The sequence below is a fragment of the Schistocerca serialis genome, chromosome 11 (genome assembly GCF_023864345.2).
Source record: "Schistocerca serialis cubense isolate TAMUIC-IGC-003099 chromosome 11, iqSchSeri2.2, whole genome shotgun sequence".
Taxonomy (NCBI): Eukaryota; Metazoa; Arthropoda; class Insecta; order Orthoptera; family Acrididae; genus Schistocerca; species Schistocerca serialis.
The window spans coordinates 36631281-36654711 of NC_064648.1; the positions used below are offsets into that span (position 1 = coordinate 36631281).

Genomic DNA, 23431 nt, shown 5'->3' on the forward strand with positions numbered 1-23431 from the left:
AAAATTCAAAGCGTTTGACTTTGTCATCGGGTGTGAGGGCTTGTAGCAATTGTAAATGGTAAGGCTTCTGCTTTAGCCTTTTCCGTAAGATTTTCCAAACCGTCGGCTGTGGTACGTTTAGCTCCCTGCTCGCTTTATTCGTCGACTTCCGCGGGCTACACGTGAAACTTGCCCGCACGCGTTTAACCGTTTCTTCGTTCACTGCAGGCCGACCCGTTGATTTCCCCTTACAGAAACATCCAGAAGCTTTAAACTGCGCATACCATCGTCGAATGGAGTTAGCAGTTGGTGGATCTTTGTTGAACTTCGTCCTGAAGTGTCGTTGCACTGTTATGACTGACTGATGCGAGTGCATTTCAAGCACGACATACGCTTTCTCGGCTCCTGTCGCCATTTTGTCTTACTGCGCTCTCGAGCGCTCTGGCGGCAGAAACCTGAAGTGCGGCTTCAGCCGAACAAAACTTTATGAGTTTTTCTACGTATCTGTAGTGTGTCATGACCATATGTCAATGAATGGAGCTACAGTGAATTTATGAAATTGCTTCAATCATTTGTAATAGCCCTGTACAATTCAGTCTCAAAGAGCACACAGAGTAACAAATACATATTTACAGTCATTATGGCACAGAAACGCTGTAACAAATATGTCTGGAAGGCCCACGCACAGAATCGCGGTTTGGAGAGGGGCCTCGTGCTCGGTTCCTATTTGAGCTAGGAATGTGGGGTTCTGTTTAGGCTGGACCAGAGGCCATCTGTATAGCCAGTCGAACATCTATTTTACCGTAGCTATGTTACAGTATATTAAGCAAGTTTTGAATGACGGACCAGAGCTGGTGCCCATGCAAATTGTGCAAATCGATTGATTCCTTTCACAAAAGATTTTAATTAGGCTGACATTAATGCTCAGTTACAGGCACCATTTGTATGTGCACTGTTCAGATTTCATGTACAAAAACAGTCACCCTCATTCAGATTTTATAAGCAAAAACAGTCATCCTCAAATAACTCCAGACTGGAGAGAGGCTGATGCTTCAAATTTGGACTAAGAAAAGTTTCAACTGTTTTAAAAAGTTTCTTTGTTTGGATTTTACATGCAAAAAAATACATTTTTCTGGTAAGTTTCTGAAGTGCACCACTTCTCTACTTTGACCCTGCACGAATCAGTATAAACTTTGCACAAAGGTAAATAACGAGATAAAGCCAAAACGAATTTTTTTAATGTGATAATCTCTATCTCTTGTCGAGATACAATGATTTAAAGTCGAGCTAAATGTAACACTAAAAACTCGCTGTTATGTGAAATGAATGCGTTGAAACGGATTAAAGGGAATTAAATTATTAAAATTGCATCCTTACAATAAAATTTAAAATTCACTTTCAAAAATTTAGCTTCATTTGGATTTTATGTGCAAAGAACACATTTTTTGTGAATTTTTTTAATTGCACCATTTCCACCTTTTAAATGTGTGCAGAGTGGTTCAAATTTTATAAGAAGGTAGACAAATACTGGTAATTAATGGTCATCCTGTTGATTTGTGAAAACTATCTGTTGCCACAATATAAGCAACGTGGTTCAAAAGTCTATAAAAAAACCTAAACCAGATCTCGTGGCCCGAGTGAACAAAAATCTACACTGGTTGCCATGTTATGGCAGTCTAATGTCAAATTTATGGTAGAGTAAAAGTCGGGAACCAGATGGAAACGTGTTCATATCGAAGCACAAAATAAGGCAAATATATCCTGACTTTTGACTTATTTGGCAGCTTCAAAGACATTTACATCAAAACATCTCACATATTCACACTCTTTTACAAGTTTACCCTACTACCCCAGTGCAGTAAACTCTCCGAGATACACTCCCCATTACATGTATTGCGAGGTGTGCAAGAACAAAAAGACACAACTTTATGTGCCTCTAGAGTGGGATGCATCTACAACAGTAACGATCTGAGAGTGGGTAGTGCATCTATCACAGCAAGAATCCCAAAGTGGGGATGCATGCATCCTAGACGTTAGAGAAATGCTGACAAATGCTTCGTTGCACTACATGACTGCGTATGTCACACTGTACGACACAACACATTATACAACAAGACATCACGTATTGTGTCACTTTACTTGACACAATTCATTATATTGAATGACACAGGTATTAATACTAACAAGTAAAAATGATACTAAAATGTAGACTTTCACGGCCAGAAATATCGTGTCCATTATAATTATCCGGGCTGTTATGCCGTGGTCGGTTGATGAATTTTGTCTCAATTCCCAACCTTTCGTCTCCGACTGCAGGAGACATCTTCAAGGGGGTCCGTAGGTCGATGGAAGGTCCGACACACCCACTGGCTCGCAGCAGCGAGGCACTGACTCCTGAACTGGTGTCAGCCTCATATCTATTCTTTGGTACACGTAATGACACTTTCTGATGCCAAACTAACATATTGTTCTTTTTGAAATGCTTCTAATTATACCCAGACACTACATGGGGTATCAAGTTGGTACAGGTAAGCCGTTTTGAGTCACCTGAGGCACTAGACGAGGAGGCTGGAATACCATAACACAAACCCCCGCCCGCCCCAGCATTAGACTATTTGCCTCATATTGTCAAAGGTTCAGAGAATCTTTTAAGCCGATAAAAAAAGGTTTCTTTTTAAGTTCTAAAGTGGTATTACCCGTCAAGATGGATGCAGTAGTTAAGTCAATTACTTCTGCTGTTCGTGATGGTAGATTCTGTAATTGTCTTCAATATCTCTAAATTGCTCTCGAGTAGATATTTGAGTAGGTATTGACCTCTGCCGGTGGCGTCACTGCTTCCACACACCAGGTTGTGGGCTAAGGTGTAACGTATCACATTAGGTAATGTAATGTGTTGCTCTCATGTCTTTCTAACTGATAATCGTGTACTTTGCAATTTTGGTTTCGTGTGTGTTAAGTATAACGTTCTGAATAGCATACTGTAGGAAAGACACTGTGTTCGTTAAGTGCATGTTCACGAATTGAAACGGATGCAGCATATTTGCAGATTGGGGTACCGAGGGCAGCCTTTTCGCGTGTTGGCAGCACTGCCAGCAGCGAGCCAGTGGGTGTGTCGGACCTTCCGTCGACCTACGGACCCCCTTGAAGATGTCTCCCGCCGTCGGAGACGAAAGGTTGGGAATTGAGACAAAATTCATCAACCGACCACGGCATAACAGCCCGGATAATTATAATGGGCTAGTAAAAATGTTGTTTTGATTTAAATGTCTTTGAAGCTGCCATTAGTCGAATAACTAGTTCCTTTCTTCTGCATCCCTAACTCTGACCAGGACACAGTTGCTTTTGTTGCGCTACAATAGGAGCATTTTTGTTCTGGTAAAAAGATCACACCGAGAAATGACCTCGCCAGAGGACACCGCCTCGCTGTAGCACCGACAGTGTGATTGGAGAGGCTATCGTCTTCGCGTGAAGCTGAGGGTTATGCTGGCTGTAGCACAGCTACTGGCAGTTTCTCGCATGCCGGACAGACCTCACTGCTTCCCTAGGATCTAACCCGAGGTCTGATGTGAGCTGTGCTGAGGGGTGAGTGGCACACGGGAAGACGTATCACGAACAGAGAGCTCCAGCGTGTGGGGTTCCGTCGGTGTCGACCTGATACATCCCCAGTTCTCCTGGGAACAAAACGGAGGACGCACGAGATGACACAAAAACTAGGATACTCGATGAGGCCTCAAACGCCCGAGCAGTGGCGTTAGAACAGACAGAAATTGTTTCCACAACTGGGTAGGTTGACCTGGTCTGGTGCTCAGATGAGGAAACTTCTCAGAGAACAAAAGGAAATGGAAGGCAAAGAATTGCTTTCTTAACATAAACATAGCAAGTTAAAACATTTCAAACCAAAGTCCTCCGAAAAATGGAAACTCTAGGTTGGAATAACAACAATGTTAGGAATAGGATTGATTACTACTCACTGGAAAGATGACCCGTTCAGTTGCAGACAGGCACAACGAAAAGACTGTTACACATGTAGCTATCAGCCAAAGTCTTGCTCAGCAAAGAACACATACACACATTCACACAAGCAAGCACACCTCACGCATACTCGGTTGCCACCACTTGCCAGCTCCGACCAGAATGCAACTGTCACGTGAATAGCAATCTGGAGTGGGGCAGCGCAGGGGAAGGGGTGGCAATAGATTGGGGGAGAGAAGGTGTGCAGGGATTAAGAGACTGCCAAGCAAGTGTCAGGAGGTGGGATGCAGTGGGGTGGGGGTGGATGATGATGATGATGATGATGATGATGATGATGATGATTAGTGTTTTAGGGCACACAACAGCGAGGTTATCAGCGCCCGGTGGGGGTGGAGCAGCAACCACCTCTGTCTACGATAAACCCACAAACCATCCTGAATTTTGGCATCTGCAATCCCTTCCATACCAAACAATCCATCCCATACACCCTTGTCAGCTGGGGATGGCATATCTGCAGTGACAAGAACTCCCTTGCCCAGTATGCTGAGGGTCTCACCAACACTTTCACAAACGCACAATCCCTCACATCTAGTCCACAGTTAGCTTTCCTGTGCCATTTCCCATCATGCCCCCAATCCTCTCCACCCACAAGAACCAGCCATAAAGGAGTGCTCCCTTTGTCACCCAATACCAGTCTGGACTGGAACAAGTCAGGGTTTCGATTATCTATCATCTATCTTTGAAATGAGGGACATCCTACTCGAGATCCTTCCCACCCCTCCTAAAGTGGTGTTCCACAACCTACCCAACCTCCACAACATCCTAGTCCAGTCCTGTGTCACTTCCAATCCCAACCTCTTGCCACAGGGATTATATCCCAGACCCAGGTGGAAGACCACCCCAATCCACCTACCCAGTACTTCCAAATCCAGTTTTGTCACAGGCTTATCTTACCAAATTAGAGGCCGGGCCACCTGTGAAAGCAGCCATGTCGTACACCAGCTCTGCTGCAACCAATGCGCAGATTTTTATATTGGTGACTACCGACCAGCTGCCTAGCAGGATTAGTGGCCACTACCAAACCGAGGCCAAAAGCAAAGTCACCCCCTACGGCACAACATGCTGCTGAACATAACATGCTTGATTTCAATGGCTGCTTCAAACCCAGGCCAATGGGATCCTCCCCTCCACCGCCAGCTTTTCTGAACTGCACAGATGAGAGTTATGCTTACAACACATTCTCTGGTCCAGAAATTATGCTGACCTCAACCTATGGTAAACTACCCCACAACCTACACCTATCTAGTCCCTGCACGTCTCCCAGACTGCTCACTTCTCTCGCCCCCACCCCACTTCCTTGCTATTCGTGTGCTGGTGGCGGCCGTGAGTGTGTGAGGTGTGCTTGCCTGTGTGAATGTTTACTTTGCTGAGGAAGGTTTGGCCAACAGTTACATGTGTAACTGTTTCTCTTCATTGTGCCTATCTGCAACCCAAGGGGTCATTTTTACGGTGAGTAGTAGTTTTCTGGGAAGATAGAAGGTGGACGTGGTCCTGATCCAGGAGCCTAACTTTGGAGCAACTGGAGGGAACTTGATTTGTTCTAGAAATCTAAAAAAGCCCAGAACATGCATTCAAGTTGAGAATGGTATTTCACTCACGTCAATGGCAGACTTTTGTTCCAGGGAATTAGTGACCATTGAGATGAAACAGTACAAGGAAGGAAGCACGGGGGAATCTGCATTTGCCTCAGCTTACCTTCCTTCCGAGGAAAGTGCTCCTCCTGCTGGTTTGTTGAATGCCAATGCCCTGAGCTGTAATGTCATTCGGTGTGAATTGGTAACGCTGTCAAATTCGTAGTTAAAATACCTTTAACATGATGAATTAGTATCTTTCGATTTTCTTTTTCCATTAAACCGTATATTCTTCTGATGGTGGACTACTACTCCTTTGTAGTTTGAGATGGAAATGTGTGCTCATCTATTTCTTCAACCATAACGAATAACAACAACACTACTTCTTGTATGTATATATAGTGTACCATCAGTTACAATTCATCACACCTAATTCACCTTCGTATACACAAAACATGCTCACAAGTCAAACAGCTATTACCACTCATCTGACGCTTCTTTATCCAAGAAAGCATCTCTCACTGAACGTAATAATAGCTCCAACTTTTGTTCCCATGACAACAGTGCTGACATCACAATCTACTCTTCAGCAGTCCGCAGTGCACCTACTCGGCAGGACGGTGATGCCACGGAGTGATCAGTCAAACAGGCAGCGCTGCCAACACGCGAAAAGGCTGCCCTCGGTACCCGAATCTGCAAATGTGCTGCATCCATTTCAATTCGTGAACATGCACATACTGAACACAGTATCTTTCCTATAGTATGCTATTCGGAACGTATCACTTAACACACACGAATTCATGATCGCAAAAGTCATGTTATCAGTTAGAAAGACATGAGAGCAACACATTACTTTACTCAATGTGATATGTTACACCTTAGCCCACAACCTGGTGTATGGAAGCAGTGACATCATTGGCAGAGGTCAGTACCTACACGAATATCTACTCGAGAGCAATTTAGAGATCTTTAACAGCATTACAGAATCTACCGTCAGGAACAGCAGAAGTAATTGACATAACTTCTGCATCCATCTTAAGGGGTAATACCACTGTAGAATTTAAAAAGAAACCGTTCTTTATTGGCTTAAAAGATTCTCTGAACCTTCGAAAATATGAGGCAAATAGTCTAATCCCTGGGTGGGCGGGGGATTGTCCTATGGAATTCCAACCACCTCATATAGCACCTCAGGTGACTCAAAACAGCCTACCTGCACCGACTCCATATCCCATGTAGTGTCTGGGTATAGTTAGAAGCATTTAAAAAAGAACAGTACGTTAGTTTGGCATCAGAAAGTGTCACTACGTGTACAAAAAAAGACAATTATTTTGCTTCGAATCTTAATTTTTGTTTCCAGTATTGACTTTTGATAGTTTATTTGTGATCTTATAGGATACAGTTTTGTCTTTCAACAAAGAATGAGTGGTAAGAAAATGTACTCGTGCAAAAAGGATACAAAAACATCATATCTGACGTGGTGTCAAAGCAGTACATCATCAAAGCATCCAAAGAATAGGTATGAGGCTGAGAGCAGTTCAGGAGTCAGTGTCTCTGCTAAAAAACTGAAAGACGGTGAACAGGAATTTGATGTGAATTATAGATTAAGCATTAGTAGTATAAATTTTGTTAGTGTTTTCTCTGTTATTTCTCAACAAGTGAAATGTAAAAAGTGCAATGCAGACATCACATTGCAAGAACGAAGTTCTTTAGGCTCAGGCTTCACAATAATTATTGCTTGCCCAAATTGACAAAAAGTTATTATGCCAAGTAGTAAGTTCATATGGAACACACATGAAATCAAGTGTTGAATCACCGTAGTAACATGTCAGCTTGAAGTAGGATTAAAAAAACTCTAAAGTCTTGTGCATTTATGGTACTGACCAATATTTCAGTCATTCTATGATAAACTAGTGGATATGATTTCGATCGCAATTGCTACAGTACAACTGGCTACTCCTGGGATAGCAGATTAGTGGTAAAACTTTTGTAGGAGTAGAATTCTTTCATTTGTTCATGTCTGTAACACATTTCAAAACTTGAAATGCAATTTTCTTGTAATATGAATTTTCACACTGGCATGTAGCATAATTCAAACAATTTTCAATCTTTTTGTTTGAAAATTTAAGCAATACTGGAAATAACGTTTCAAAGTGAACCATGAAGTGGATTTTCGATTCGTTAACTTGAAGAAAATTTATTAACTTTTTTTTTTATGAAAATTTACCGACTTTATTCAAACACTCATCAATTACAGAAAAATCAATATTTCTATAATACCCTCATGTGGTTTACCAGCTACTCTCATTGACACCATTTATTGTGCATGTCACAGGACACCTCTCATGAGACATGCTGCAGTGTTACCACTTTGTAATAATTTCCTACATTTTTTTTATAATACACTTTAACATATGCTCAATAACTAATCAAAGTAATATTTCTGTATCATCTTTAGTTCCACCCAAAACAACTGTCAAGAAAACTCTTTTTTTAGGTCGTTACAGTGGCATTGCCCCTAAATGGATAGTTACAACAAATAATGGCATGTGGCATTAGAGCTGTCCTTATGTGGCTATACATATATCAAGTTTGAGGTTGAAATGGGAGTTAAACTGACACAGCCTATTAAGAATCCTACGAAAACAAACTGCGACTCAGATGGGAAAGACCTAAACTCACATTTTTCTGAAGTCAGAACTTCGATAAATAACCCAGTAGGTCTTGGGCAAATGGCATGATACACGCTATTATTACTGCGCACTTAGAAAACTGTCCTATCATGGAGAAGTGCACAAACGAGAATGTATTTTGGTGGAACAATAATCTGGAATTGGAAAGGAAGCAGGTAAGAAGACTGTTCAATTTTGCAAGAAGGAAAGGAAAATGGGTAAAATGTTGAAGCCACTGCCAAATGCAACCTCGTGACTGTGCAATGAAAACTATCATCCTGGAAGGTATTATGTAAGGTGGTGGAAGGTACAGCCACTAGTGCCAGACTTCTTGAAATTCTCACACGAATACCAACTAACCCAAGAGGCACTCTACAGGAAGGGGACGGCGCGGGGGATGGAAAGTGAGATGCCGGACGTGCTCCTCGAGACTCACGTCCCTCATACTAGTTTACAGATAACCAAAGGGAGAACGCAGAATCTGCCAGAGAAAGTATCAATTTAAAAAAAAATTCAGTGAGCACCGGATATATTTCGACCGTTCGAGTCACCTGCAATGAGCAGGAGAGGGATTGATCAGACTCGTATGCAGACTTTTCGGAGTCGGACTAGCAGCAGGAGTCATTTTTAATGCTTGTACGATTTGTCCCATTACGCCTTTCGGTTACAATGAAGGCAGCAGCAGGGGCATCCAGGATAAAAACTGGAAATAACAGTAATTGCCCTCCGCGTCTTTTGGACATTTAGGGGACTTTTAGTAAAACGACTTACGAATCTGTGGTTAGAGTGGCACAAGAGCACGCCATTTACACCACTAGGCACAGACGGATTAAGATGACGCTGAGTAGACAAAAGGTAGAAGCCACTATGATGAATCAGAGAATGGTGATCGACAAGGATGTCTGCAAGGATTGGTTATGTCCCCACTGCTGTCAAACCTACTGGTGAATGAAGACTTAAATACTAAAGGTTACATTTGCCAAGAAGATGGAGACAATTTAGTCATATCAATGCTTGGCAAAATTGCAGGAACCATTACAACAATGGCACAATGTGCTCTGAACATTATGTAAAACTAATGCTGGAAAATGATCCAAGGGTCAGTCCCAGTGAAGCTGTTTATAGTTTATAAGGAAGCATACTCAGGACACATACTGGGGGTCTTAAGTCTTCAATGAAATTCTACCAATAAGAAAATAGCGACATACCTAGGGGAAACTCTAGATGCAGAACTATCACGGTTGCCTCATATTAGGTTGGTACATAAGTTCGTAGCATATTTGTTTTGCACGATTGTATCCTGGCTGCTGCATGTTTATTTTCTGATTGCTATTTTTTATTTGTAGTTCACTGTTGCTACTTGAGTTTATGTATTGTAAAAACAATTGCATCGTGTATGTGGACAATGCCACTGGAAAGAGCCCCACAAGAAAATGATTTTCTCGTTTTGAGGAGAATCTTCTGACATTAGTGAATGTCCACTTTTAGGAAGACATTATGGGTTTCATGAAGATTGTTTAAGCACATTAATCCACAATTAATCATGTCAGTTACTCAAAAACTGGTAAATGTGATGAACTATTATCACTTCACATTGGGCAACATTTGCGTGCAATGTAGAAGGTTCAAAAACCAGGTGTATGGGTACTGCATGTTCTAAGCCAAAAGCACAAAAATCAGCGGCTGGTCATATGTGCACCTTTGTTTGCTTGTCATCGGATAGCTTGTTAACAATACTGACCATTCCTATCCTGTATCGTTACTGGTATCTATATGCTAACGTAAGGAAAAGAAAGGAATGGCTGGGCCCAAAACAAAGCGGAAACTCCCTTTACAAAGACCTGGGTACATCCACTGAAGATAATGTTACGCACTTGGTGGAACAGTGACAGTGTGGTGTACTACAAATTCCTTCCCCAAACTGTAACCATTACTGCTGACATTTCTACATCTACATCTATACTCCGCAAGCCACCTGACGGTGTGTGGCGGAGGGTACCTTGAGTACCTCTATCGGTTCTCCCTTCTATTCCAGTGTCGTATTGTTCGTGGAGAGAAGGATTGTCGGTATGCCTCTGTGTCTGCTCTAATCTCTCTGATTTTATCCTCACGGTCTCTTCACGAGATATACGTAGGAGGGAGCAATATACTGCTCGACTCTTTGGTGATGGTATGTTCTCGAAACTTCGACAAAAGCCCGTACCGAGATACTGAGCGTCTCTCCTGCACAGTCTTCCACTGGAGTTTATCTATCATCTCCGTAACGCTTTCGCGATTACTAAATGATCATGTAACGAAACGCGCTGCTCTCCGTCGGATCTACTCTCTCTCTTCTATCAACCCTATCTGGTTCGGATTTCTTGTCAACACCCGAGATGTCTTGCAGACACAATCGAAGGATGGCGACCAGGAAGACTGCGTGAAGCGGTGCTACTCCACGGTAACACCTGCCTGCATTCTGCTAGACTGACAAAAAACATTATACAGGATCTGGATTGGGAAATCATTCCACACCTACCTTATTTATGTGATCTCGCGCCCTCAGATTTTCACCATTTCTGCTCTCTATCGAACAACCTTCGAGGAATTTCCTTTCTGGCTAAAAATTCGCTCCAAACGTGGTTCGATGAGTTTTTTGTCTCACAACTGTGATTTCTACAGTCGTGAAATTGAAAAGTTACCACTGTATTGGCAGACTGTATTAAATAGTGAACGGAATAAATTGCTGATGACTTAAGTCTCTGTTATGTGCATCTGTTGTGTCTATTAAACATAAACAAAAATGCTACTAACTTATGCGCCAACCAAATATAAAGAATAAATGTTTTAAGGTGACAGGTATTCTTACACGCGCTACAAGGGACTGTGGTAAAAACTAGGGTCTAGGCCCCAGGAGTATGTACTGGATATAAACCCCTATAATAAGACCTACGATGATGTACGGGGCTACAGTACGATGGGATAAAGTAGCACAATAGGAGGCTACTGAGGAGCTTACAAAAGTACAGAGACTGGCCTGCTTAGGCAGAACTGGCAGCACGTCCACCGCTCGGATGGAGACCTTGCTGCACGTGCCCCCAATACACCTTTGGGTTACAAAGAAGGCAGCAGCAGGGACGTACAGGTTAAAAATGGAAACCTTTATGATGTTCAGAATCCCTTACCAATATATCGAACGTGGTAAACATAAAAATGTTCAAGGAAATGCCAGCTGACCATACAATAACCTCCAGCTGCTTCAACAAACGTGGGAAGTTGACAATTGGAAATGGTGAGCAGTTTAAGAAAGTATCACAATACTGTTCAGGGGTCACAGTCAGCTGACTGACAGATCGAAAACAGTGCTGGGTCCAGAGCATAAGGGCTACAGTCAAGACTAGCGGGGGGGCGGGGGGGCAGGGAGGAAGGAAGGGAGGGAGGGAGGGAGGGAGAGGGGGGAGGGAGAGGGGGGAGAGGGGGGGAGGGGGGGGGGGGAGAGAGAGAGAGAGAGAGAGAGAGAGAGAGAGAGAGAGAGAGAGATGGAGAGAGAGCAATGTCTCTAGGGAAGCTGGCCACAGTATTTCAGGTGGAAATATTTGCTATATCAAAGATCATTGCAGAACGACATGAGGACCTTATGAGGTTAAGGGAAAGCAACATGGCAGATCCGCTGTGAGAGACTGATCAGTAAGGAATTAGTGATAAGGGAGAAGCTAATAGACATGGCCACGACAGGAGTGACAACTCCATTTGTTGAACTGGAAAACAAAAACATGGCAAGCTAATGATGTCGAGGCCGTCTTTTGAGAGAAGTTCTGTAATGTTGGACTTCTTACAGCTGTAAGTACACACAATATTAACAAGATCTGCGTGCTATCACAAAACACATCATTTTTTTTCTGTTTGGGTGAGTTGAGAAAGCCTTCTGATATCCGGAATTGGCCATCAAGGAAATAAAAAGAACTGAATCTCGCAACTTTGACTGTTTTCTACATCAAGACTGGTTAACACAAGTTGCTGTCCTGTTATAAAATCAGCATGCTGGAAATCCAGAAACTAGTAAAGCTTCTCCTACTACTCTTTAGGTGATTAGCTGGCTTTACTAAAATGACAAGGAGAGACAACTGTTGTGTTGTCTCCCTGCACGAATCAAATCAAGAAGTGCCAAATTATTGTATAACAACATGGTAGTGAAACTAGAATGCCCCTATGTAAGTAAATGTCTCATACAGAGTTAAGAATTGTAAAAACTACACATAACTATGTGAATAAGGGACAGACTGCCACATATCACATGAACAGCAGGCAGGCACAATTATTACTGGATATTAACTACTGGACAATGTACTTCACCACACACACACACACACACACACACACACACACAGAGCCACTGTCATCTCCTGATGCCCCAATCCTCATATTCATACTATTCCATCCTGAACTTTCCACTGTTTGATTCCGACAAGAAACTGGAAACATTGGAGAGAAGAATCGTGAGCAAAATTTTAGGTCCAATTACTTCCCCATATTGAAATGCATTTTGTACATCCATTTGTTCCATAAAATATCTTGTTGACTCAACACTCAAACAAAAATTCTGAATGTAGTGACTCTAGCAATTGGAGCATAGATATCCTCACAGTCATATCTTTTTACCTGTGCATAACCTTTAACAAGTAAATGCATCTTACCCCTTTCAGTAATTCCAGGTACATATCTTTTTACTCTTAACACCCACTCATTGTCAACAGATCTCTTATTTGGTAGAATTGCACATAAGTCCATGTTCCATCGGATGGCAGCGTGTCCCATTCCTCCTTTATTGCTTTTATCAATTCTTCGTCGTCATTCCGATCCTTCACATCTTCAGAATTCTGAGGTAACTTTTGTACAAATACTTCTGCATCCGAGGCCAACGCCGCACGATCGTCCGAGTACCTAGGCTTCTTGTTATTCTATTGCATTTCTGCAGAGATTTTGCTTCCTTCATTTCTTCTGAGTTATATTGAGCAGTTTGTTCAGTTTTCTCAGAGTTAGTTTCGGGGGAGAAAGCCAACGTGCACTCTGTGTGCATACCAGGTGGAGTCTTTCCAGATGTGGAAAGGGTCCTTCCGGATGCCGTGAAGAGCACAGGGTGCAGCCAACTGCAGGAGGTGGTTCAAGTCGGTAACAGTGACGCGTGTCGCTTTAGACCTGAAGAGATACTCTCTGGTTTCGAGCAGATGTCGGAAGTGGTAAAGGCTGCCAGACTTGCTGGCAAGATGAAGGCAGAGCTCACCATCTGCAGCACAGCAGGTCCGACTGTGGACCTCTGGTATATTTTACAACTGTTATACCGAAGGTTCCTGGATCTGTGTCCTTCCTGTGTTCAACCTACACAGTTTGAGATTGAATCCCTTTTTGTGTCTCCCCGAGACCATCTTAATGTAAGAAACACGGCCCCTGCTACCTGTGTACCCCTGCTGCATGTAGTATACTCCTGAAATATTTAGCAGATCCTGCAACCTAACCACCCTACGGTGCAAGTCAAGGAATCTACAGCCCACACGGTCGCAGAGCACAGAGGGCAGTGGCATGTTTGTTGCTCTCATAAGTAGTTTATCTTGTAGTGAAATTGAAGTAGATAGTTCCTGTGACTTGGTGTTGGTAGAGGTCATTCTTGGCTCTCAGAATAAAATAATAATTGGATCGTTCGACTGACCCAACTCTGATGATACAACTGCTGAAAGATTCAAAGAAAATTATAGTCTAATTCCAAACACGTACTCGACTCATATAATTATAGTTGGTGGTGACTGCAATTTACTGTCGAAAATATTTTTAAATCTGGAGGTACATTGTCAGAAATTGCGTTAAATGCATTCTCTGAAAATTCTTTCGAGCAGTTAGTTCGTGAGCCCACTCGAATAGTAAACAGTTGTGAAAACACATTTGACCTCTCAGCAACGAATAATCCCGAGCTAATAATAAGCATCAAATTCGATACAGGGGTTAGTGAACACATAGTGGCTGTAGCTAGACTGAAGATCGTAACTCCCAAATGCTCCAAAAATAAATGAAAAATATACCAATTCAGAAAAGGAGATAAAAATTCATTTGACGCCTTCCCGAGAGACAATCTCCACTCCTCCCAAGTTAATAATATAAGTACTGACCAGACGTGGCTCAACTTCAAAGAAATATTAGTGGCAGAAATTGAGAGATTTGTACCAAATAAATAAAGAAACGAAGGAGCTGATCCCCCTTGGTACACAAAACAGGTCAGAACACTGTTGCAGAAACAATGAAAAAGCACGACAAATTCAAACAAATGTGAAATCCCCAAGACTGGCAATCTTCTAGCGCAGACTCCTTTGTGAGATGCTTATAGTGGTGTCCACGATGGAACTTTGATTGACTGATTGAAGGGGATTATAAGACTACACAGAGGTCTTCAGTCTTGTGATTCCAAAGTTACACGCGTAAGATAGAGGCATGTGCTAAAAGTGGATGGATCCAGTCAGAGGGGTCAAACTACAAAGTGAGGAAGCTAAAAACACACACAAAAAGGGCAGGCAAAGTTTAAAAACTGTAAAACAGAAGAACTGTCATTGTACGGGGCAGGGGCCATGGGACCTAGGCCCACAAAACACGAAGAGAGGCCTCAACCACAACCACTGTGCCTCTGTTTCAGGAGTAAAGCAAAGCCTTGTAATTGAAAATAAAAACCACTTTCACAAAGGAAACTGATGCCCAGTTCAACCATCCGTGAATCGCCTGCTAACACTAAAGACAAGGAATCTGGAAGGCTGTACTTAGTACAAAGGGCCAAAAGAAGAGGACATTCCACCAATATATGGGATACGTCAGTCTGTCTCCACAGCCACACTGCGGGGGTGGCTCATTACACAAGAGAAAACAATGGGTGAGCCTAGAACAACCGATGCACAGACGGCATAATACAGTGGACCATTTAAGAGAGGAAGAGAAGGAAGAGTGCCAAACTGCGGTAGTCTCCTCAATTGTGCAGATTTTATTGCTGACAGCAGTAGTGCACCAGATGTCATTCCACTTTTGGGCAAAGAGAGCTTTGATGTGTATCCACATATCTGCAGCTCGAATCACAAAAGGAAATGGGGGGGGGGGGGGGGGAGGGGGGAGGTGACTAAGTATCTGCCTCCCTAGCCAAATGGTCAGCCAGCTCATTCCCTGGGATGCCCAAATGACTTGGGACCCACAGAAAGACAAAAATGTGAAGAGAGTGGCATTGGTCTATAGCCTGCAGGCTGCTCATGAGGTCAGTACATATCAAAACAATGTGGACGGCGGTCTGAGTAATAAAATGGGGGGAGGGGAGGGCTTTTAATGTCCAGCAGCTCTGTTGTAAACTTACAACATGATCCAAGCAGTAAATGGTGTCCCATGCCAGAAGGAGACAAAAGCACATCCCGCCTTATCTACCATTTTAGAATCATCAGTGTAGAAGATGGTAGCACCCTGGAACTCTTCAAAGATGGAACATACAAGACACTGAATACCATAGAGGTGACCAAGACCTTAGGACCCTTTAATAGGTCGATCCTAATTCGTGGTCTAGTCACCACCCAAGGGGGGAGAGGTGCAAGAGAAAATACACGGGACACTTTCCAGTGGGGGGAGATGGAGATCCCGACAGAGAGAAGTGAGATGCATTCCAACCAGCAATCCCAACCCAGGGTGGGTATCAGCAAGGAAATGTCCATTGATTGCAAAGGAGGTGGCCACACGGGTTGCTCAGGGAATTGTCAAATGGCGATTGCAAAAGAAAGCAAGAGTTGGCTCTGTAGTGTTTGCAGAGGGGGAATCCCCACTTCTGAGAGGAGACTGTCGACGGGTCTAGTGCAAAATCACCAACAGCCAGACGCACCCCGTAATGATGAACAGGGTCAAGTAGTTTCAGAGTGTAAGGACGTGCCAAACCTAAGCCTGGCTAGCATAATTTAGTCTGAACAAAACCAGAGCGCAGTAAAGATAGAGAAGAGCAGCACAGTCTGCACCCCAAGATGTGTGGGCCAGGAGGTGGAGAACATTAAGCTTTTGCATGCAAGTAGGCACTGGTTGCCTAAATAAAGTTCTGGATATGGGTGTACTGTGGGTCGACGGCAAAAGTGCGTAACCCGCATTGCAACAACGAAACTCTGTCTCGACACCTGGCATAAAATCCAAAGAAATCTGGTCGTAAGTAAAGTATGCTAGAGGCAAACACAATCAATGCCTTCTCTGCATGATAGCAATGGAAATTCTATCAACAACAGTGCTGTTAAATCATGGTTACTACACACAGCCTTCTGAAATTCCTTCACCACACAAGACAAAGTAAATATTACTGAATTGGAATCAAGAACTGCTGCTATGAGTCAACTTAGAAGTAGATATCCCCAGGGTAATGAAGCAACTTAAATCATTTAATATAAGCAAGTCTTCTGGTCCAGACTATATACCAATTATTTTCCTTTCAGAGTATGCTGATGCTACAGCACCATACTTAACAATCACATACAACCACTCGCTCCAAGAAATACCCCTAGCCAAAGACTGGAAAGTTGCAGAGGTCACACCAATATTCAAGAAAGATGGTAGGAGTAATCCACTAAATTACAGGCCCATATCATTAACATAGATATGCAGCAGGATTCTGGTACATATATTGTGTTCGAATATAATGCATTACCTCGACGAGAACCGTCTATTGACACCCAGTCAACATGGATTTAGAAAACATCATTCTTGCGAAACACAACTAGCTCTTTACTCGCATGAAGTGTTGAATGCTATTGACAAGGGATTTCAGATTGATTATGCATTTCTAGATTTCCGGAAGACTTTTGACATTGTAACTTACAAGTCACATGTGAAATTGCGTGCTTATGGAATATCATCTCAGTTATAAAACTGGATTCGTCATTTCCTAACAGAGAGATCACAGTTCATAGCAACTTACAGAAAGACATCACATAAAACAGAAGTGATTTCCGGCATTCCCCAAGTACTGATATAGGCCCTTTGCTGTTCCTTATCTATAGAAACGATTTGGGAGACAATCTGAGCAGCCATCTTTGGTCGTTTGCGGATGACGCTGTCGTTCATCGACTAATAAAGTAATCAGAAGATCAAAACAAACTGCAAAACGATTTAGAAAAGATCATCTGCATGGTGCGAAAATTGGCACTTGACACTAAATAATGAAATGTGTGAGGTCATCCACACAAGAGTTAAAAGAAGTCCGTTAAACTTCAGTTGCACAATAAATCAGTCAAATCAAGGCTGTAAATTCAATTAAAATCCCAGGAATTACAATTACAAACAACTTAAATTGGAAAGAACTCGTAGAGAATATTGTGGGGAATGCAAACCAGAGACTGTGTTTTATTGGCAGAACACTTAGAAGATGCAATGTATCTACTACAGACTGCCTGCACTACACTTGTCTGTCCTCTTTTGGAGTACTGCTGCGCAGTGTAGGATCCGTACCAGGTAAGATTAATGCAGTACATGAATAAAGTTCAAAGAAGAGCAGCACATTTTGTATTGTTGAGAAATAGGGGAGACCATGTGACTGACACGATACAAGATTTGGGGCGGACATAATTAAAACAAAGGCATTTCTCGTTATGGAAAGATCTTCTCGCGAAATTTCAATCACCAGGTTTCTACGGTTAATGTGGAAATATTTTGTTGGTGCCAATCTACATATTCGCAAAGATGTCACTACAGTGCAGCTAATAATGACACACTGATAGCACAGATTGGCGCACAGCCACAGATTCAATTTACGCATATTCTTCGCTGCCGATCAACATCTCTGGCACTTGAGTTCCCTGTGATTTACAATTAGTCAACAAGTGCTGTAGCGTGCTGTAGTTTCAGTCAGCTCAGTCTGTAGATGGCTGGAATATACAGGGACAAAATATCAGATGATGTCTCTTCCAAATATAATTTTATGTTTTTCGGATATCATAAACTATAACCACTGGGGCAATATCTGGTCACGAAACACTTTAATGACCCGGTGTCGACCTTGTTTGTCTTAAATACTTTGAAAAGAGAGAGAGAGAGAGAGAGAGAGAGAGAGAGAGAGAGAGAGAGACTCACCAGAGATGGCTGGGCCGGGCACCCCACCAGTGGCTGTGATGAGCCGCTCCACCAGCTCATTCTTGTTGCCCGTTGTGTTCAGCCCCCGTGCCTTTAGCTCCTTCTTCAGTTCTGCCACCTACACACAAAGACAAGAGTGTTTGTTACAAGTCGCGTTTGTGAAAAATTTACAGGGGAGACAAATCAATTCCTTATCACGCTCACAAAATCGGTCCTGGACAATGCAAGGCGTGAACGAGGTCCTGTTATCTCGGAACACAGCGTCACCATTGTGGAACAAACACTGTACCGTGGGGTGGACCTCATCTCTGACAAACGGTCACATAATCCATAGGAGCAAAGCAACCATGCCCACGGAATACCACAATATCGCTGCCTGACTCATCACTGAAACCAGGGCACATTTCACTCTTGGGAAGTAAACTTGGTCAGAAATTGGAAACAGGAATGTGGATACAAAACAGTAGTTGTTACAGACAATCTGTAATTTTTTTTAACATGGCAATATTTGTTACATACTTAATGCACATCTTTAAACTGACAAGTGAAGCACGTAAGTGATTGGCTGCAGTTTTATAATTTCAGTATGAAACCTATATACAAGGTATTCAAAAAAAGTGTCTCTTTCAGACTTGGTAGTACTTCTCAAAACACTCTCTCTCTCTCTCTCTCTCTCTCTCTCTCTCTCTCTCTCTCTCTCTCTCTCACACACACACACACACACACACACACACACACACACACACACACACACACACACAGACCTGTGTGTCAAGCAGAGAAATCACCACCTCCCCCTTCCATTTGCCACCTATTCTCCTAGCTACATATCTCCATCCATCTACATTCCTTTCCATTACGGTCAGAACGGCAATGTGTGGAACCTTCAATGTTATCAAAAACTCTCTTACAAAATCCAAAGAAATTCTGGTCATATGCAAAGGCTGTCAGTGGTACCAAACTTAGTGTCTTGACACTCATAGACAAGACAAGAACTGAAATTGAGGCTAGCAAAGCAAAGACAGAAATGCTAAATGTGAAATCGCTAATATTGAATAAAACTCCAGTGGCCTATTGATTGCTTATCCCCTCACTGAAGCAGCCCATGCATGTTCAAAGTTGCTTTTCAAATTCACTCTTTTTCTATGCACAGGTTTGTCAAACAAGCCCGTACATGTACAAACAAAGTTTGTAAATATAACCTCACTTTTGAACCACTTGTTGTACGTGTCGCGACTAGTGGGAATGGATACCAATGCCGACAAAGCATTTCTTGCATCGACTCAGGACTGTATTGTTTATTTAATTATTTATTTTATTTTACAGGTCTATTCCCATAGGACCAAACTCTCAAAGTTCATAGAACAAGTCACTACATGAAATTATCACAGAGAAAACTCTACGCAGATGTCAAGCTCCAAGTACGTGTTACCAAAATCTACAGGAACTAGCTTGCTTTTTTCCCTGGAACTGCCTGACAGAACAGAAGGAGGGATCCTTGCGGAAATTCTTCAGTTTAAGACTTCAATGTGCGATGATTACTGCTGAGATTTTTTAATTCTTGTGGCAACTTACTGAAAATGGATGCAGCAGAATACTGCTAATTCTTGGCAATAAACCCATATTGTTAGCAACAAACAGCATTAAAAAACATATGTATTGAGAGACCAGTGTCAGAATTCTCAGGTTCCTGAACAGTGGTCGATAAGACGGTTGTAAACTTACACCACATATCGCTTGAACTGCCTGTTTCTGAGCCAAAAATATCTTTTGTGAGTGCGAAATGTTACTCCAGAGTATAATAATATGGAAAGTAGACTAATTTTCATGTTGGACGCTCACTTATTGCAGATACTGTTCTAATGGTAAGTAGTGCAGTTTTTGAACAAGAAAACTGACTTTTCCATGACATTTTACTACTTATCACAACATCTAGAAATTAGAATTCTTTAGACTTGCTAATGAAATGTCCATTCTGTGCACTCAAAATGTCAGTTTTCGCTGAATTGTGTCTTAGAAACTGTAAAAGCTGTGTCTGATTAGATATAAATTTCTTTTATACAAGCCATCAACTTGCGCTTTGAACTGTAGTATTTGATAAATGCCTAAGTTGCACTAGACATCCTTCACTGCCAAGCTAGCGTACAGAAGAAAAAGAAAACAAGACACTGGTCCAAGAAATGATAGAAATTGAGAAAGAAATACACTCATTAAACTATGTTAAAGGAAGTGCTAAACTTGGACAATCTCATGATTACACCAAGTTTCTCCAAATGGGCAGTCCAACAATTAATAACTTGTTAAAATTACTTTGCTCTAACATTGGAAAAGAAGGTACAAGTATATGAAAAGAAATTCTCTTCCACTTGGTACTCTAATGACAGTTCATTAAAATACCACAATGTGAGAACAAATATTATGGTGATGAAGTTCATAGTGTCTCTCTGCAAGTTTAATAAACACCGCAGATACACATAACAGAGACATTACTTACAACACTCTCCCAATCTTATGGGAACTTTTCGCTTCTGTGACTGTAGAAATGACTTGTTTTTCAGCAAAGAACTTGCTGAGCCACATTTGGACTGCATTTTCATCTGGAAAGGAAGAGCCTTTGAGTCCGTTCAACAGACAACAGAAAAAGTAAAAATCTGAGGGCGCAAGATCAGGTGATTGAGGTCGGTGCAGAAACACTTCCCAATCCCACGCCCGTAAGGCGACTTTTTATCAGTCTAGCAAAATGTGGGCAGGCATTACCGTGGAGTAGTGTCACTTCATGCAGTCCTGCACTGTGTCTGCAAAACATATCAGTTGCTCACGATAAATGTCAGCAGTAATGGTTACACCTCTGGGAAGCAATTTTGCATGTGGAGTTGCTGCTCTGTTTGGACTCAATCATTTCTTTCTTTTCCTTATGTTAGCAAAAAGACAGCATTTCTCATCACCAGTAACAATACAGGACAGAAATGGTCGGTACTCTTCACACGATGATTGATGATGAGCAAGCAGATATGGTACACATATGGCCAATGGCAGATTTTTTGTGACTACAGCTTAGAGCATTCGGCACCCGTACACCCGATTTTTTAATCTTCCCCACTGCACGCAAACATCGCACAATAGTAGAATCACCGTAGGTCGTCACATTTGCCAGTTCTCAAGTACGACAGCTTGCATTACTGTGGTTTAATTCATTTAAATTATTTTCATCAAATTACTTCCTCACTGCTGAAGCATTCGCATCAAAAGTGCCAGAGTTTGAAGTTCTCCTGAAAAGCAGTGAAGCTCACATAATACTTGGTACAGAGAAATTCATATCGGTGAGTGTTTTGGAGAAACATTTAAGTATACATCGAAAGGATAGGCAAATTGGATATGGAGGTGGTGTATTATTTGTCACAGTAGGCAAGAAACTCAAATCCACCGAGACAGAAATTGAAGCTGCATGTGAAATTGTTTGGACAAGACTCAATGTCAATAAATAATAATTGGATCCCTCTACAGTCCACCAGACTCATCTCCTGATATAATCGAAAACTTTGGAGAAAACCTCAGTTCACTTGTACACAATTTCCCCAATCGTACTGTAATCATTGGTGTAGACTTTAATCAATCAACAATCAACTGGAAAACTACAGTTTTGTAATTAGTGTGTGCGGTAAGACATCCTATGAAACATTACTAAATGCCTTCTTTGAAAATGACCTAGAACAGATAGTTAGGAACCTCACTCACAACAGAAATATATTGGATCTAATGGCAACAAATGGACCTCACTTCTTTGAGGATGTCCACATCGAAACTGGTATCAGTCACCATGACATGATTGTAGCAACAATGATTACCAAAGTACAAAGGAAAACTAAAACAAGCAGAAGATATATATGTTCAGTTAAATAGATAAAAAGTGAGTAGTGTCATATCTCAATGAGGAATTTGAAACTTTCAGCACACAGGAGCATGTAGAGGAACTCTGGCTCAAGTTTAAAGGAACAGTTGACCATACACTGCATCGATATGTACCCAGTACAACAGTTCATAATGGTAAGGAAGCGCTATGGTATGCAGTCAATGTCTGCAGAAGTGTAAAATTATATACTTTACAAGATGTTAAAATACAATATCCTGCAACTAGAATATCAATGAATTACAAATGTCATCAGTTCATTCATACAAATAACCGTGTCAAAATTCGTAGGGATATGAAATGGAATGATCTCTCAGGCTCAGCTGCATAAAGGGGCAGTCACATGAAAATTAGGCAGATGGGAAAAAAATAAGTAAACTGTTTATTTTTTTCAAACATAATCAGCATATCTGTTAATACATTTGCTCCTGAAGTGGACTGACAAGGCAGCCAGTCCACAGTGACGGGTAGCCGAAAGAAAGGAAGGCACGCGTACACACACACGCCGACGGGCGTCAATTCTGGAACAGGATAACTATTGAATGGTAGCAAGAAAAGTACGTAACTGCTTTATACTTAACTTTATTAGTTGATGACTACAGCATTCTTCTTGAGACATTTATACTATAACTCTCAAAGTAGGTAAGGCTAATGGCGCCTTGCTAGGTCGTAGCCATGGACTTAGCAGAAGGCTATTCTAACTGGCTCTCGGCAAATGAGAGGAAGGCTTCGTCCGTATGGTCGCTAGCAATCTCCTCGTACAACTGGGGCGGGTGCTATATCGTCTCTCGAGACCTGCCTTGTGGTGGCGCTAGGTCTGCGATCACACAGTGGCGACACGCGGGTCCGACATGTACTAAATGGACCGCGGCCGATTTAAGCTACCACCTAGCAAGTGTGGTGTCTGGCGGTGACACCACAGCTCCACTTTGAGACTAAACGGGCAATGTCTTCATGGAAACACATTTGAGGTTGCCTATGGAACCATGGCTGTACCCAGATGTGCACCTCTTCACCCAAAGCAAACTGACAGCCATGAATTTCTTTCTTCAGGGCTCCAAAAATTTGGAAATCCTGTGTGGAGAGATCAGGGCTATATGGAGGATGTATAGGCGAAACTTCTACAGCAAGCTCACATGTTTGGCATACACTGCAAAAGTTTCTCTGCAAAGCCCTTACAC

At 42.1% G+C, this 23431-nt stretch overlaps 1 protein-coding gene across 2 annotated transcripts in view; it reads right to left on the reverse strand.

The window, feature by feature from the left end:
- Positions 1–23431, reverse strand: part of LOC126426779 (uncharacterized) — a 107098-nt gene that overhangs the window by 58886 nt on the left and 24781 nt on the right. For both annotated transcript variants that reach the window (XM_050088775.1, XM_050088774.1), the window contains exon 2: positions 18344–18461. In XM_050088775.1, coding sequence (XP_049944732.1) covers positions 18344–18461 — 118 coding nt within the window. The remainder of the gene's footprint in view (positions 1–18343; positions 18462–23431) is intronic.